The 17932-nt window shown below is 38.5% G+C and overlaps 1 protein-coding gene across 1 annotated transcript in view; it reads left to right on the top strand.

Moving 5' to 3' along the window:
* The window catches only part of LOC131039344 (gamma-tubulin complex component 4), a 154976-nt gene that overhangs the window by 22565 nt on the left and 114479 nt on the right, over window positions 1–17932 (top strand). The window contains exons 3-4 of the mRNA XM_057972057.2: window positions 14149–14285; window positions 17701–17799. Of these exons, the coding sequence (XP_057828040.2) occupies window positions 14149–14285; window positions 17701–17799 (236 nt within the window). The remainder of the gene's footprint in view (window positions 1–14148; window positions 14286–17700; window positions 17800–17932) is intronic.

Raw genomic sequence — 17932 nt, 5'->3', positions numbered from 1 at the left:
AATCGCTGCCTTAGTTGCTGATAGTGACATCCGTTTGATCGCTGTAGTATCATATACATGTGCCATACTTTAATTTGCTTGATGATCACAATAATAAATCGCGTTATCCTGAATATCAAACTTAGTGTTCTTTAGACTGTTGTAGAACATGGAATTGCTGCCTGTCTATAATGTTATATTATATTCTAAATGCTGTAATTTATTCATCATTTAATCTGATCTTTGTCATCTCGTTTGCTGATCTTTGTCATCTCGTTTGCTGATCTCTGTCATCTTACATATGGAGTTCATCTTCAAATCTGATCATGGAGATTAATACCAAGATTTCTATGACATCAATGACAACATCTCAACATGGGGGTCTTAAAAAATGGCCGTATCCGTATCCATATCCGTGTCCATGCAACTTTGGTTTATACTAGTTGCATATTCCTGTCACCAGGAACTCTAGTCTAAGGATGAGGATTTAGTCCATCCTCATACTCACATCTTTTGGTGAAAATATACATACAATATAGCACATATCTAAGTGACTATGCCATAACTATCTGTAACTGCTAACTACCTCTTCAACAACCCTTTTTCATATATTGATACTGTCCTTACGGCCTAATGAAGTAAAATTTGCATGCATGTTCAATTAGTTCAAGCAAGAAAAAATTAATTAAAACTCTCTGTTAGTCTTTTCATTTTTTCAAATATTTACCCCATTCTTATCTGACATGAGCACACACTTGAATTGACTTATACTTAATTGCTATTTGTAAATGGAAAGCAGACTTTGGAGGGTCATGATGCATTGCACAAGTACTTCTTGACTTACACTTTACACTTTTTCCTTTGTAAGAATCATCCTCTGTATTCAAACAAATTTTTTTTCCACAAACTTGAAAATTGTCCAACTATAACTCACGGGCATTTTGTCAAACAGTGGTAGGACATTGGTAATCAATCCACCATGCATGAGTTTAATCCAAAGAAACGGGACTTGGACTTGGCTCGGACTCGGCAAGGCCGAATCGGAGTCAAATTCGGCTTCAGACTCGGTTGGACTCGGGAAAGTGAAAAACTCAAGAAATTTAGAGATTTTAAAAGATTTAAAACTTGTTTCATGCACCCTTTATTGAATACACCTTAAAGACACAATAACATCATCAAAATCGGCTCATTTGATTACATACACAAGTATACATCAATCACATAAGCATAAACGCAAATTGTAGCTGAAGGAAATAACAAACATAAATATATAAATATTGTCAAATGTATACAATATTACAAAACTCATGGAATAAAAAATCCATGTCATCATATGATCATCATCAAATGTTCCACACAAATACCAAAGGTAAATACAACTACAAGCCAATGGCTCAGAGGAGCGTGCACTCTCTCGCCCTGGCCCCCTGCGAAGGCGTTTAAGGTAGGTCCTGGATGATTCGGCAGCCATAGTCACTCCCCGTGACATCGTGCCATGCTCACCAACATCAGGAACATTTGTGTCACTATCAGTATCTCCTGTCTCTGATCGTGCTCTCTACTCCTCCTTTGCCATGGCTACAGCCTCAACCTCTATATCTACCTGGTCGACCCAATCAGTGTCAGACTCGGAGGTTAAATTTTCCCTACTTCTATCGACGCAGTTTCCCCCCATATTTTTCAACGGGGGTTTGGGGGCAGCGCCCCTTGGCGCTCCCAAAACGACTTTTATTATTTAGTAAAGGCATCAGGTGTTATTTTTCTATTGGCTGACATGTTGTAACCCTAGTTTTTCTCATTCTCAGGCGGAGGTTGTAGTGAACAAAGATGAGATTATTCATTTTAAAAAAACTTTAAAAAATGCATTTTTTTGGCCTTTTTTGGGCCTTGCCGCCGGTCGAGTCCCAGGCACAGGACTCGCCGAGTTTGGCGAGTTTATGCCAAACTCGCCAACTCGGCAAGTCTGGCGAGTTTGCCCTTTGGACTCGGACGAGTCCGAGTCCGAGCTCGCTAGACTCGGGGGGCATGTCTCGTACTTGGACTCGCCGAGTTTGGCGAGTCCGAGGCAATTTTCCGATCTTTGGTTTAATCTTTAAGAACAACTGAAATGAGTTTATTTTGTCTTCATCCTAGTACATTGAAATCTCCTTATACCTTCCAAGCAATATTGGTTCTTATAAAAGGGTGGTGGCTGATCCAAAATTCAGTTAACATGCATAGCTCCAACGTTTGCTTTAATTTTTCTTTAAGTTCACTTCATTCTACTTAATTTTCTTCATGTGCTGATGGTCTTGAAACCTCACAAACAGCTAGTTTTTCTACTTTATGGCAGAAAGTTCCTTAGAAAGTGGCGACAAGAATAAGAGTTCTTATCGCTGTAGGAGTCTTCAATTATTTCCCATGATACTCTCCAAAAAGGCATTTTTTTTTTGGTGGCTAGCAAGACGAGACCTATTCCCCTTGGGAGACTTGAGCTGTATATTTATTGTTGTCTTTTATTCCCAACGCTAACCAATTTTTTTTGTTTTGAAATTTCTATTCACCCATAGGACTCTTTCAAGTGGATGCCACCTCTTTACACCTCCCAGCGTCCCACAAATGTGCAGTTTGTACTTTATCTCAATGTTGATTTCTCATATGAGCAGCAACCAATAAATACAGCCCAAATGTTTCTTTTTGAATGAATTTGAAGGTTCTGAAACCCATCGACCAGCATAGATGTCACATGCTTGACAATGGTACCTCATAAAAATGGCCCCATGTCAACCATTTTTTTCCATGCTGAACTTCCTGAATGCTAAGCGATCAAGGAGAAGATAAATCGCCCATGAGAAGAATACCACATGCCAAGATGAATAACACCATACTCAATCACCCAATATCTCATTAGTTTCTAATGCCCAACTACTGAGAAATATGGCATCCAAAAGCTGAAAACTATTTTTAAATGCCCAAAATTAGAAATTTAACTCAAACAAAGTTATTTTCAAGTCTTTGTGCCAAATGCGAGTCTTGTCAAATCTCTTTTTCACTCAAATTGAGACTTTGGATGAATCTCACCGTATTAACTTGGGAGGATCTTTCACCACTATGGTTAATCTTCTCCAAGAGGGCTTTTGTCCTCAAGAAGGTTGACTTTAACCAAGTTCAATCCCACAAAATCACAAGGGTTTCACTAGAATAAAATAGAATAAATTGCCTAATGCAAATGAGCTCACAAAACCTTCTTTTATACTTTTCCTTCTGATTTTTCTAGAAGACCAATTTTAAAATTTCACTTTTAATTTAAAATCTCTTCTACTCCAAAATACCCTTTTATCAAAATAATAATATTATCTGGTACTCAAGGTCCCAATATTCCGCATCCATGATTTAAAACTTTTTGTCCCTTTTCCAACAAGCTATGACACTAAGGTGCTTTTTGAATTATTTTGATTAGATTAAGAAACCTTAGTAAAATAATTAAATTCAAACCAATTATACACTCGAGTTGTAGAAATTGCTAGAAAGCATCAGAATCAAAATTTGACCACTGATGAGAGCTATCTGTGTCTCATTTTATGCTACATTTTATGCCATTTTCACCATATCCATTTTTATATTCCATTCCATTTTCATATCATTCTACCATTTACGTTGCATATGATTAAATATTAATAAGTGATATTTAATTTAGTTTTGAGTTTAAATTATGGAAATTAATTATTGATTGTCTTTATTAATGAGCATTGTTATTTTACACCTTGGAAAATATATCTTGCAGCATGCTTCCTGTCATCTTCTGTGTAGGAACCTTCTTGTCACTCATTATTGCCACATGGACTCTTGTCACATCAATTCGGAGCATTATTTCTTCCAATGATATTGACCAATGCATATTCAAGAGGCATCAAATATGCTTACATGGCTATGCACATCAAGATTTGGTTGATATTTGAAATGTTGATTCTCACCTCAATATTCGCCATTGAAAGAAGACACCTCCTACTCCCAACTGTTTATCCCACTTTAGCATATGATATGTCTAACAATAACTACTACCACGTGTTGACGTGTCTAAAGTCGTGGAACTTATGACTTCATCCGGCCAACGCAGAATAGAAATACTAAGAATCTTATCCTCTCTTGAGATAAGGAAATCCCTAATGCTGTTTCAATTTGATCAATGGGGACGACCTCAAGGTTTCGATTGTCAGGTCTTGACTGCGGGATAGCTTAGCAGTTTGATGTGTTTTGCTGGAAACACAAAGGGGACTTAAGGTTGGACGGAATCAGTTTCAAACGGGTTCCGTAAAGTTCAATAGTCCATATCATTTGATTTTTGCTTCTAATTGATACTATTTCAGCTTGACTGTATGGTTTCTTTTGATAAGAAAAAGGAAAAAAGGAAGGGAAAAGAGAGAAAATATTTAATTAATCTATCTAAGATAGCATATTGAGGAAGATAGACGGAAACCTTAAAAAGACCAGATTTAACATTATCAGCTAATAAAGCACAATGTTGTAAAATCTAGTGCAATCTTCGAAGGGAGTTGGATTTTCATGCTACTAAACATAAATACAAAATTTGACATCATTTGATGTTTAACAACCGAACTAAGCACATAAATGGGTTCAGACTCACCATGCAGGGGGAATGGCAATCAACCAATCTTTAATGGTATGAACAACAAGGTTTCTATCAAATATTATCCCCAAAAATACTATCTGAAAGCAAAATACATAACAAGAATATTAAATGGTGAAGAAGGAGACCATGCACTCACAAAGAAATAAGACAACTTTAATTTCCATTAATTCTGCATGAATTTCGCCAGAGTTTCAGCAACAATCTTAGACTTCTTACCAAAAATAAGGGAAAACCAACCCCTTTAAATAGAGTTTCAAAACTTAGATGAATGGCCAAGATTAAAATAAAACAAGTGGCCCAGATTCATCAATACAACATAATACCCATGCCCATAAATGGGAGGCAAAATATCAACAACCACAAAAGGAGAAACAATAACTACCCAAAAAGGTAATTATTAACTACCAAAAAGCTGCTCCAAAAAGTGCACATGCACGGAGCTCAAGATTTACAACTGTTTTGGCAGTTAGAAATGAACTTTATGGTCAAAAAGTGCTTTTTAGAATTTTAAAAGAATTTTGCACTTTATGAAAGCACTTTCTCCTTTTCTGTTGTAGACCCTTGTTCCAGAAATTCATCCTCGCCGTGCAAATACTCCTTCCAGAGGTCTCGACTTGCCGCACGTTCTGCTCGAACATAGTCTTGAAATCTGATGCATAGCTGGAACAACACCATGCTTGGAGGCATAGGAGGATGGCGTATTTTATATTGCATACCCTCCAAGTGGCGATCTACATGCTTTAATCCATCCTTCCAGTCGGACCGATGAGCTTCAAAACATAAAATGTCCGAATGCAATCCATTGGCAAACTCTAGGTTCTCCGTGGAGTATGCGACCTTATCAATTCTCAATCTATCCTCCCAATCTGGTTGTACTTGGTCATCTAACAATCTATTTTTCCAGCCCAGAACCATTGATCGGAGGATCCTTCCACCAAGATCCCTCATGTCCCTCAAAATTTCCTTGCATGTCTCCTGCTCTTTATTAATGGTGCCTTCTGTGTCATTCTTCATGTTGGCAGTCCAGTACCATTCTTTAAAAATGCTGATGTCATAAGGATCCAGGATGGCGGACAATGTAGGAATCTGCGTGTGGGTCCAGAAAAGAGCCCTCATGAGGGGGAGAATTGTACCAACCACCTAATGAACCCTGAGACATTCCTTCTTTACCTCGAACAATTTGACCAGAATGGTCTCTCGGTGATGGGCCATTTCCTTTACATCTTCAATGATCCGCTCTCCCTTTTCCTTAATGTCTCGAATCCATTCCTTGACAGCTTTGGCGGTATAACGTACTCCTTCAAACTCTGTTGTAGTCCTTTGTGCCAATGCCAATGGGGGGACATGGGATTCAGGGGCATGTTGCAATGGTTTTAGCAGGTGATCAATATATCCCTCAGCCTGCTCAGCACAAACTTGGTACATGTTTCTCTCAGTAGTCATTTCGTCGAGTTGCCTGAGCATATTCTGCACGGAGTCCTTGAACTCTTCCCTTTCTTGCTCTTTGGTGGCTCGCCCTATCGGGATGGTTGCAATGCTATAATTGGCCAATGCAATTTGATCTGCTGGCTTATCGACAGGTGGGGTAGCGATATGGATGGTGCGGTTCCTCTGCTCATCCTTGGTGATCGGGAGTAGGTCTTGGGCTTTTTCTTCCCTTTGGACTTTGTTTCCCCTATGCGAGAGAAAATATCCTCCAAGTTGATAGGTGGCTTGACGGCTGCTTTCCGTTGTGCATGAGCAACTAGCCAATCTTGCGGGATGGTTTGCCCGGATGTTATGGCCAAATTCCCACTTTGCTCCCTAGAGGTTTCAGCTGGACCACTGTCGATCTGCAATTGATCTGTCGTAGAAGGAACAGATGCAGTATCCAACCCTTTACTTATAGCTGAGTTCTCTCTTACCTCACTGAACAACTGTCGGGAATCCCCATGTGATGGTTGCTCTTCAGTTCTGTCGGGCTCATGGGTCTCATCTGCCTTTCGTTCTCCTTTGACGGTGGTGTCATCTTTGCTAGCACTATTCAGTTGTAATTCATGCTGACTCCCCTGGGTGAGTTCATGCATATCAGCCTCTTGATTAGGCGGAATTTCTCCTTCCTCAACTTGATTTCCAGGTTCACTAGAACCAATGATCCTTACCTCTGCATCTAGCTCATCTTGTGCCGGAGGATTATTAGCCTCGAATGCATCAACATCGCTCTGGGAGGGTGGAGCAGGTATATAGTCAAGCTCAATTACGTCATCCTCTGAACTGGGGTCCTTGGATGACGCACTGACCTCAGGCCTTCTAATAGGGATCTTTTCCCTTCTAGTTCTTTTTGATGCCCAAGTGCCTCTATTAGCTCTGGCTTTCTTCCTCTTCTTTCCGTGTTTCTCAACCTCTTCCTTCGGTGCACTTGAGGTTCCCTCATCTTCCGATGACTGGGAATCGAGACTGCCCATCATATGGTATGTAAATTGAATTCCTTCGTGGGTTAGTCTGTCAATCTGCTGGGATAACCAGTGATCGGTATACCTTCCTGGAGCTGCCATAACTGCCTCAAAATTAGTAATCGGATCCTGAGACCAATCAATGCTCGACAAGAGGAACTTTACTGCCTCAAACTCTTGGACCTACAAGCAATTACCAGAATTTGTCACCTAATCTGGGACTCGACGGTATTCATAAAGCCGCATCTGCTGCACACTTAACCTTGAATATTCACGCCGTCGGACCTCATAGTCATCGGAACAATTGCTCCAATAGTCCTCAATTGTTGCCTTTGCTCTGTAGCGCCTGCCATAGGCTCTTTTTGCCAAATTGTCATGATCAAAATATTTCCTTGGGAAATGTTCCTGTAGGCCATAAGATGCTAACCCAGCAAGTGACTCATCAGCCTGTACGAAATTCTTGAAATGGACATTGAGGGCACCCAAAACCATAGGGAAGGTGAATCCGGACTGCTTCTTATCTCTGAGTAAGCTGCCCGCTGGATGTGCTTGCCTTGCAACTTCCATAAGGACTATTTTATCTATGGGATAGCGTGGAAGTCGGAACGGAGCTCCCTCAAAGCCGACTATTCTGATATAGGTGAACCTAGGGAATTGAATAAACCAGGCGCCATATTTTTGTACCAAAATGGTAGCCTGCTCTGAGAGCCTTATGTGCAATCCCCCTTGCATCAACCTGACTATGCGCATTGTAAAGGCATCATTGACACGCTCATATTGACCAATTGCATAAGCAGCGTTGTTCTTTTCCCTCTGAGCTATGTCGTAGTAATGTAGTTGAGGATAGCAGTCATACACCCTGACTTGATTTGGGTCGTTTCCGATTTCACCCTTCTTGATTAATCCTGTCAGTGGCTGGTGTCGGGCGAACATATAAACCAGGTAGGAGGTCATGGTGAAGTACTTCTTTTCTTCAAGTTCAACCAGCTCTGTATGGATATTATCATTGATGATCTGAGCCCAGTCGAACTTGGATTTCCGGCAAAGACCTGTTCCGTAAAGTAGAACATCCACTCTTCAAAAAAAATAGATTGAGGGAGTCCCATAACCCGATTGAGTAAGGTGACCATATCACCATGCTCGCTATGAAAGTCACTTCTGGGGGTCCTTTTACTGATTTTAATACTCGGAGGCCTTCTCTCCTTATACCATTCTTCGTTTATCAATGTCTTGCATTTAGCAGGGTTCATGTCGTAAGCAACTTGTGCTTCATATATGGTTGTAGCAATGGGATTATCCAGGAATAAGATGTCAAATGCATCCCCAATGGCCTCAGGTGTGAAATCAGCTAGCACCATATTTTCTAGAACCACTAGCCTGGTCTCTGGCTGATAATGTCGGGCAGCCTCAACTACTAGCTCATAATTCTGCACGGATGGAGGGAAACCTGCCGCCTGAGCGATACCACTTTCCATCATCCGCCTGGGCTTGCCATAGGCGTTAGGAGAATATACCCGGTCTCTGAAGTCCTGAATGTCTATGTGGCCCAAATCAGTATCACCTATGTTTTCCCATATGCTCTGGACTTTTGACTCCCTCAGTCCTCCTCTCTGGTATTGGTACTTCATCTTCTTGCCTTTACGGGGAATACCAGATTTAGAGACCCGAGATGTTCCGGTTGCACTAGGCATCTTTGAGGATTCTACCGCAGATTTAGGCATTTATCTTGCACAATCGGACACGGATTACGAGATGAGATGAAGGAAACAAACAGGTTAGTCAAAATAGAGGATGATGTTAGCACATAAGGATCAACGAGAAAACTGAAATTCGAAGAAAGTACAATGCTTCAGCAAAAAAAAGCCCGATTAATTTGGAAGTGAAATGCTATTAAGTTCTTTGTTTAAAATTTGCTACTTGGTTGCGGTTCAGGGCTCGGGTGTTCAATGATTGCCAATTTTGCACTCGAAGTCTTAAGTTCAGTTTTTTTTTTTAAATGTTGAAAGTTGCTATAAGTCTGAATTTTCGCTTTGCCTTTATGCTATATTTATCGCTTTGCTCGGTACCTTTCAAAAGAAAATTGCAATCCACAAAATTTCACGGTCACCTGATTAATTCTCGATTAACCGTTTAAGCATAGTGACTAGTCTTGCATTTATTTAAATGATTTTATAGGAGACAAAACGATTCATACCTGGTTCACAAGGTGTTTTTCTTGCGATCTCTCCAAACTTCGGGTTTAGAAAAGCTTTGCACAAATTCGGCCTGCAAGGTCCTTTTGAAAACTTTAAAAAAATGCCTTTCCTTTCCGCTCTTCTTAACTTATGCTTTGCGATACTGGACTATACTTGCCGATTTTCGGCCTGGGAGCACTCTTTGCAAGCTCGTAAAGAAAGGCGCCCTAGGGAAAAACCGCGATTCTCCTAATGTCGGGATGAAAGGGCTGGAATGCAAATACCTTCGAGTTTAACGCCCCCTTTTTACTTCGCGATTTCCACTCCTTTGCCCATTTTCGGGCCCAAAAGATGAAATGCAAACTTATAAAAATGACGCTTTTCCTTCATTTTTGGGCAAAACGGACCTTTTGCAAGCGGTTTTTGGGTTCCTTTTCCTTTCTATGCGTTCTAGGTGTTTTCGGCCTAAAAGGCCTTTTTGCCAAGTTTCAAGTTATTTGCCTCTCTTTGTTATTCACGATTTCGGCCCAAAAGGCCCTTTTGCAAACTTGAATTTATGTTAAAACACTCTACCTTATCAAGCGATTTTTGGCTTGTGAATGCCTTTGGAAAGTTTTAATGTTTTAACGCTTTTTACTTCATGCAATTTCCATTTTCGGGTCAAGAGGGGTTTGTAATGTTTAAGTTTTAACGCTATACTCCGTTTCGCACTTTCAAAATTCGGCCTAAAGAGGCCTTTTGCAAACTCTATAAAGAACGCCTTCTCATTTTCGCGATTTTCGGGCTGGGAAGGTATTCTAAAAAGTTTAAGTTTGAACACTTTTCACCTATTTTGTATTTTCGGCATTAGGGAACAAAATGCAAACTTTAAGGAACCTCCTGGTGCTTTTACTTCACGATTTCCACTCCTTTGCCCTTTTTCAGGCCCAAAAGATGAAATGCAAACTTATAAAAATGACACTTTTCCTTCATTTTCGGGCAAAACGGACGTTTTGCAAGCGTAGAGTTTAACGTTTTCACTTAGGCCCCCGAAAATCAGTCCAAAGGGCAGTTTTGCAAAATTTTGAAGTTTTGACGTTTTTACTTAGGCCCCCGAAAATCGGCCCAAAGGGCACTTTTGCAAAGTTTTAAGTTTTGACGTTTTTCCTTAGGCCCCCGAAAATCGGCCCAAAGGGCACTTTTGAAAAGTTTCATAACTTTCACTTTACCCTCTTTCAGCGATTTTGCAAGGTTTTATAACTTTAACGCGTTCACTTAGTTTCCCGAAAATCGGCCTAAATGTGTGTTTTGAAAAGGGTTTATTATTTTCACTTTTTAACTCTATGACTGGAAAATCGGACCAAAGGCGAGTTTGAACAGGTTGCAAAACTTTGACGCTTTGCTTCCATTTGGTGAAAATCGGGCTCCTGAGGAATTTTACAAACTTGAAACTTAGGCGTTTTTGGCCTCCTGAGGAATTTTACAAACTTGAAACTTAGGCGTTTTCGGCCTCCTGAGGAATTTTGCAAGGTTCTGGAATTGACACTCTTGCCTACCTAGCAGACCCTCAGGCTTTAAAACTAGCAAAGCCTATTGCTTCTCCACTTCCTGGATCCCAACAAAAGGGACGGTAGACAAAAATCAAAAATCGAAACTCAGCAGGACGAAGGCTGAAAACTAAAGAGGGGGACCCTGTCGGCGACAGGGAGTGCGTGCAACGCACAACACCACGTCAGCAATATTGATATGATTAAGGAGAACCCGTGGTTTATTTTCTAGCTGTTTAGTGGAAACAGAAATCTACCCGTTTCCTATTTTCCTCTGCTGTTACAACAGAACTGTTTTTAACTCGTGGCTGATAGCAAAGTTGTTATGTGAATCATTCTATTATCTGGTTCGTTGGTTGTAAACATTCTATTTCTGTGCGCATTTGTTATATGACTACACATATATAAGCAGCATGGTATAAGCTACATGGAGATATAATTTCTAGCGGGAGCAGATTTCTGTATAGACTTTTGTATCGACTGTAATATTTTCTGATAAATAAAATATCTGTTGCATGATCATTCTCGTGTAAAGCTTCTTGTATTCCATCATCCAGCAGACTAAGGAGCTAGGGCGGACTTCTTGGGACGTTGGTGATTTCTGTAGCTTAGGCATTTGTTTATTTTTGTTCCTGATTGAATGTTGTTTTTGTGCTAATTGTAAGCATGGTTTATGGTTTATTTGAATTCTGTAGTCATTATAATTTCTTGATGTTTCTGTTGCCAGGAAGTGATAGTTCTTGTCACCAGAGTTGTTTTGATTTGTTGTAGGTTTCTTTTCATAGCTGCATTTATCCCCACTCATCTCACAACTTTCACCCCTTTGTGGCATACAACTTCGACACCTTTCGCAAGATTACGATCCCCAGATTGACACTTAGACCAAGCTGAAATCTTTCTTATTCTTTATCCCAAATCTGGCCCATCAACCATATTCAATTGATACCAATGATGAATAATGAAAATCGATGTCAATTAGGTGACTTACTATAAATAGACACTCTCGCCAAGAATCTTGGAGAACACACTAGAAGCCGAAATTCACTTAAAAAAGTGTCATACTAGTCCTTTAGACCAATTGAGCTCATCGCCAACATCAAATGTCCCCTTTGACAAGGTTGATGGTCACCAAGAAACCGGAGCTAACTACAATGTTGAAGTGATTGACAATGGAGTCATTACATCCTTGTACTCAACCAATCTTAGTTTCTTTCAATGTTTATGACTTGAACAACCTGCAAATTGACTAAAATGATACAGGACAATTTGAATTTATCACATGACACTAACATTCTATATGTCTTAAACTTGGTCATATGACATTCTTATATGCCCCTTTGAAACAAATAATAAAATTCAACCTTCAAACATGGGGCAAGTCTTGATAAGTTCCAGATTAGATTCATACATGCCCCTTTGAACAACATAATAAAATTCAGACTTCAAACATGGGGCAGGTCTTGATAAGTCCTGATACTCGGTGAATATTGAAGGCATTAATGATAGACTCTAGCTTAAAGCTCATTTTCTTCCATTAACTTTTTGTGTGAACTTAATCTGAAATTGTATCTCTAAAGAAAAAGGCATAGTTCGACAGATTTTCCTGACGGGGGGACATGGGGATGGGTTTTGGGGACCAGGGAACCAAGGGCCTGAATTTGGGGACAGTAACGGGATGGTGGCGGAGCGGTGGTTGGAGGGGGTGGTGCTGATATAGAAATAGAGGTGCATTGAAATCATCAAGGCAAAATCTGCAATATAACATCACTGTGAGTGACCCATGAAAAGCCAACTAGTTTTCATGAAGTTAAAGGTTGCAATCAGTATGTAATGGCATGTTCCATATAACAAGCGACCTGTTGGCGTCCTTGACAAAGGTGGCGGAGGTGGTGGTGCTGTGGGGGAATGTTTCCCGCAAGTCTCCAAGTCTTGAAATGCCCCCCTATAGGGGATGTAGGTTTCTTGTGGGGGAACGCATCCCCGTGGAACATTGGTCAAAAGAGGCTCTGCTTCCATGGGGTGAATACAGAGAAGCATTCTTTCTAATTTGACAAAAATGAGAGATAATACGTTAAGACTCTGTTTACCCCTTCAAAAGACACTAACTACAACACTTGAAGGTGTCCAAACTGCACAAATGATGTATCTATGTATGATTTTGAATAGATATTTGACCGATAACAATATTAACTAGAATCTGGATTACCTTTCCTACACAGCCTTGCAAACCTCCTTGTCGATCTGGCTTTGTACTTGTCTCTTGCTTTTCTGATTGAATCAGTTATGGAGCACTTGAAATCACTATGCACTTATAATAACATAAACTCTCACACATACAGACTATGTTCATTTTCTTTAACAGCAATATGAGAAGTAAAGTAGCAGAACAGATTAACAGTAGTATATGACAACAAGCAATGAATAGAAATGAAATTAAATAAAAGCTTTGTATTGCCATGGATAGGATCAGTTGATTAATTCAAGGACACTCATATAAATATGGTGAAAGGTTATAACCAAAGATTATATCTTTGCTGATTCCTTTCTGAAGTAACATTTCATACTTATCTAGAACAAAATTGTCCAGCAGCATAAAAATAAAATTATTATTTATTTGGTCCATGCAAAATGCATCCAAGAACTCATTATGCTATGTAATCTGGGCTGCCAATGAATTGGGAGAAGTAATACATTATTGATTCTTGAGGTATTTAATAGGTTTCCATCAGGATGTGAATGTCTCTTGTATGCTTCATTTTATGCTATACATTTATCTTATCAATTAAATTTATATTTTAGATCCCTTAATCATGAGGAAAATATATTTTGACATCCAATAGTTCTTTCAAGCTTTTAATTAAAGTCGTTGATTATGGAATCTGGCGTTAAGATGAATATTCAGAAACCACTCTATGAGGAGGATTCCTTTTATACCAAAGAAGTCATCAAGATATCTTAGGATAAAATCAATCCAACATTGGCATTAAACATCTGTCATATTGTTTCTTCACTTTACAAGATTGTAATACCTTTCTTTTTAAACCATGGAAAACACAACATAATGGTTGTGACAATCCTTGGGATTATTGCTGCTCATTCTGTGTGATGTGATGACTTTGTTCTTGGTTGCTTATTCATTTATGTGTAAACATTAATGGAGTTGTATGTCAATTTCTTATGGATTTGTGTTTTTATTTTAGGCTCTTCTTATTGCTTTGTGTAAATACAAAATGTCATAAATTATTGTTCCTTGAGAATGCTGTATGGTTGAGTCACCATGGGTTATAGAAGAGGCATATATTGAATGTGGTTGTTTAGCAGCTTAGCTATACATTGCATGTGCTTAATTTAGCTATCTTTAAAAGGCAGGTATGCTTTATCACCTTTTTGCCTTTTTTTTTTTTCAGTTTGAAGTATTGCTGCCACCACTTCATTCCTTTATCTTGGAAGTTGAGCGAGAAGATGTTCGAGGAGGACGCCTATTGAATTTACTCCACAAGAAATGTCACTGTGGGGTGCCGGAGTTACAAGCATGCATGCAGAGGTATTCTTCAATCTCATAGAATCTAAGTGATGCTCTTCACATTCTTTACAAGATATATGCACAGATTCTTGGTCTATAAGCTGTACTTATACACACCATATCTATTTGCTTTAGCTTTTATTATGGAGGTTTGAGTGGTTGTTGAAATGATAGTTTCTGAGTTGTGTGCCATTATTGGATTGCTCATGATGGGGAATTCAAAATTGTTTTTCCTTTGTAAAATAAGACACACAATATCTTGCTGAAATGGGTCCATTTCATTTGTCATGTTTTAACCAAAGTAAAAATCAGCTTTTGGTGGATCAAATGTTATGGTTTAAATCAGAATTGTTATAATATGATATTATCATTGAGAAAGGTTAAAACTGGGAGGGGAGGGGCTGGTGGTTGTAGGAAAGGGGGTTAAAGTGGGAGAATTAGGTGAGATGTGAAGGCCATAGACATTAAGTTTAAATAGGGAAGGCAACAAAAGATAAGTTGGGTAAAAGTGTTAGAATTGGATTAGAAGTTCTACTGGTTTAAAATCATTATAGAAACAAAGTTTAATATTTTATAATTTTGATAATTTTCATTCTAAACATTACCAAGTACATGTATGATATATCCATGTCAAGGGTGTTCTAAGGGTCATGAGATTTTGGGCTATTATATATCGATTCTGTGTCAATAAAGATTGGAATTTGTAGTAGATTATCGACTTATACTAGGCAATATGCTCATCACTATATTGGAAAGATCATCTGCTACTTGGTTGAAGTGTCTTTTTGTGTTGGAGATTGATTTCTTCAAGAGACTAACTTTTCGTTGATATGAGATAAATTTTCCCATTTTCATTTAGGTAGGGTTCCTTTCCTAGCATTGATGAGGTGCTAGATAGTAACTTTGGATGTCCCTTCTATTATTAAATTTTAGTTTTGTGTTCCCTGTTTGGGGAACCCCCCTCATACAAAGCAAGGAGTTTTGTAACGTTATTAGTTTGATGCCATAAAGATCACTGATAACTTAATACCAATATGTTAAAAATTTAAAGTCTTTTGCAAGACAACTCAAACTGGAATAGTGTGTGAGGTGAAAACTCTCTTCAAATCATAGTTAGAAAACTTGGACCCCGACTCGACTCGGCAGCTCAAAATTTTGACTTGGACTTGGGACTTGACCAAAAAAAACCTCATAATTAAACAAAAAAAAATGAAATCAATGCATTTAGAGAACACACATGTCTAATTTGACTATCAATTTGTCATAATTTAAATATTACACGCCATGTGATCCTCAAATCCTCAAAATTTGAAATTTTAGTTGCTATGTCTGTTATGTTTAGGCACCAGAAGAGTCTAAGCCTAAGACTTGAGAGTCTTGGAGTAGGACTTGGTCGAGTACTCTCCAAGGCTCTGCCATACTCGGCTTTGGAGTCTGGTCGATTCGGCTCGGTCAGCTCAGAGACTTGCGAGTTTCGCTGAGTATTTGGCAAGTCTTCAAACTATGCTTCAAATAACAAGAGAAAGAAACTTGAGTAACTTAACTAACCTTAGACTCTACGCTATAGAAAAAATATACAATTATCAACATCATGCACTTCTATCCCATCTTTTTGCCTCAGGTGTGAGGACAAGATTTGTAACAACTCTTGTCTCATAGGTGAGATTTTATGACTAGACATCAAGTCTTCAAAAATTGGATTTAACAACACCACACCTACTTAGTGGCTATAAGTAGAAATTGATAAAAGGATGAACATAAGATTTCAAAAGGACTAGTTAATTTAACATATAGACCACATGATCTCTATAATTGAAAAGCTACGTTGTGTACAAAGCTACAACCAAGGTAGACATATGAGATAAATGCAAATCTTGATGCTATATCCTTTTTCAGTTCAATTAATGAAAGCACAAACATAATAATCGTAGACACAAACAAATTAGATTGAACAATAACTTTAGCAGCATAAGTGCAGCATCAACTATCATTAAGAATTCTTGTGCTCTAACCATATATTTATAAGTTTTTCATTACATAAATTTATGAGAGAGTATTGGGGCCCTCGCCGGAAAACATTTTCATTACATATTATAAGCTATATGTTTATATCTATGGCCTATATTACCTTCATTACCATTCTTTATATCAGCTATTTTAAACAGTTTGGCCTATCAACAAAGTATAGCCTGATTTTTAATCCATCAAGGGCCTTATAACATGACAAGCAAAAATGGCCATATACTAGTCTTACATCAGCCAGTACATGAAGAGAACTTTATAATAGAAACTGTTGTCATGTTTGAGACATTTCAATACCCTATGTTTTGTGCAGATGCATAAGTTGCCAAATTAATGCCAACTATTGGCTAATATAGTACTCAATTGTTATTTACCTTTCAGTTTAAATTGTCATATACCCCCACCAGCAGACTCTACCCATTGAATCACCCTATCCTTCCACTGCATTCAAGTTCACCTCCACTAACCCCTGTTGCTCCCATTCAGTTAGGGGCCCTGCATGATTGCTACCCAAAGATAGAAACTTCACACCTTTGGTAATTTCTTGTTGCAACTTACCGGGTACAATTTTCTCATCTATGAGCTTATGCATGGTGATTGTGCCACAAAACCTCTAGGAACCCATATTAGTGGTTAACCAACACCTTTTCAATAATCTTACCCAAGTCCTTGCAAAAGGAATGTACCTCTTGCAGTTCATGGTACATTTCTCTTAGATATCCTAGATAACCCTTTCCCATGAAATAATTCCATAGTGGTTTTCCCAATGAAGCATAATTATATGAACGAGTTTATGGAACTTGAAGAGGGTGATGGATGAGTACTATGCTGGTGGTGTGACAATTTATGTTTCTGTATTCTCCCTATTGCTGCACTTGCTCATGGTTCATGAATATGGTTTGCAACTTGGCATTTTCTAAATATATATGTTTGAAACAATATATTACCAAATCCTTGAATCTTATATTTGGAACCTTTGTCTCTCACACACATGTTAGATTGTCTCTTGTGCATGACATAATGCTCATCTTTTATGTGGGGGAGTTGAGAAGACCCTCTGAATGCATCTGGCTATTCATACTGAACTTTCAAGAATCCAGGATTTTTGTGTTCAAGGAAAGAAAAAGAAAAGAAAAGAAAATATTAAATTTCCCAAGTGACCAATCTACGTCAATGGAGCTCAAAAGTAGAGCTAGTTTAACTAGCAAGAAGGGGTGTTAGAAAAAATTGAATATTGTTTTAGGCAACAAAGAGCTCTCATAAGGAAAATTTTGGTAACAGAAGGATTGCTATTTTCTCTGCTGAAATAGACTATGGATATAGTTTGAAAAAAATTTAAATAAAAGAAATTCCTATTTAAAGTTTGGATCTTACTTGTTTGTCTGCATTACTAACACATTAGATTTGCTTTCAGACTTCTTTGGCATGGACATCAGGTTATGTATCGACAACTGGCAGCTTGGATGGTCTACGGTATCCTTCAAGATCAGCATGAAGAATTTTTTATAAGCAGGTAAATTGTTTTTTGTACTCCTATTAGACACATTCTCGTTTTATAATCTGTGCAAACATAATTGTAGTAAGACCAAATTGTTTGCCCTCTCGGGTAAACGGTTAAATGCAGAAAGTAAATGCACAGAACATAA

This window comes from Cryptomeria japonica, chromosome 10, assembly GCF_030272615.1.
Source record: "Cryptomeria japonica chromosome 10, Sugi_1.0, whole genome shotgun sequence".
In the NCBI taxonomy this organism is placed as follows: domain Eukaryota; kingdom Viridiplantae; phylum Streptophyta; class Pinopsida; order Cupressales; family Cupressaceae; genus Cryptomeria; species Cryptomeria japonica.
Note: the sequence above shows the minus strand (reverse complement) of the source record. Positions and strands in the feature narration are given on the sequence as shown.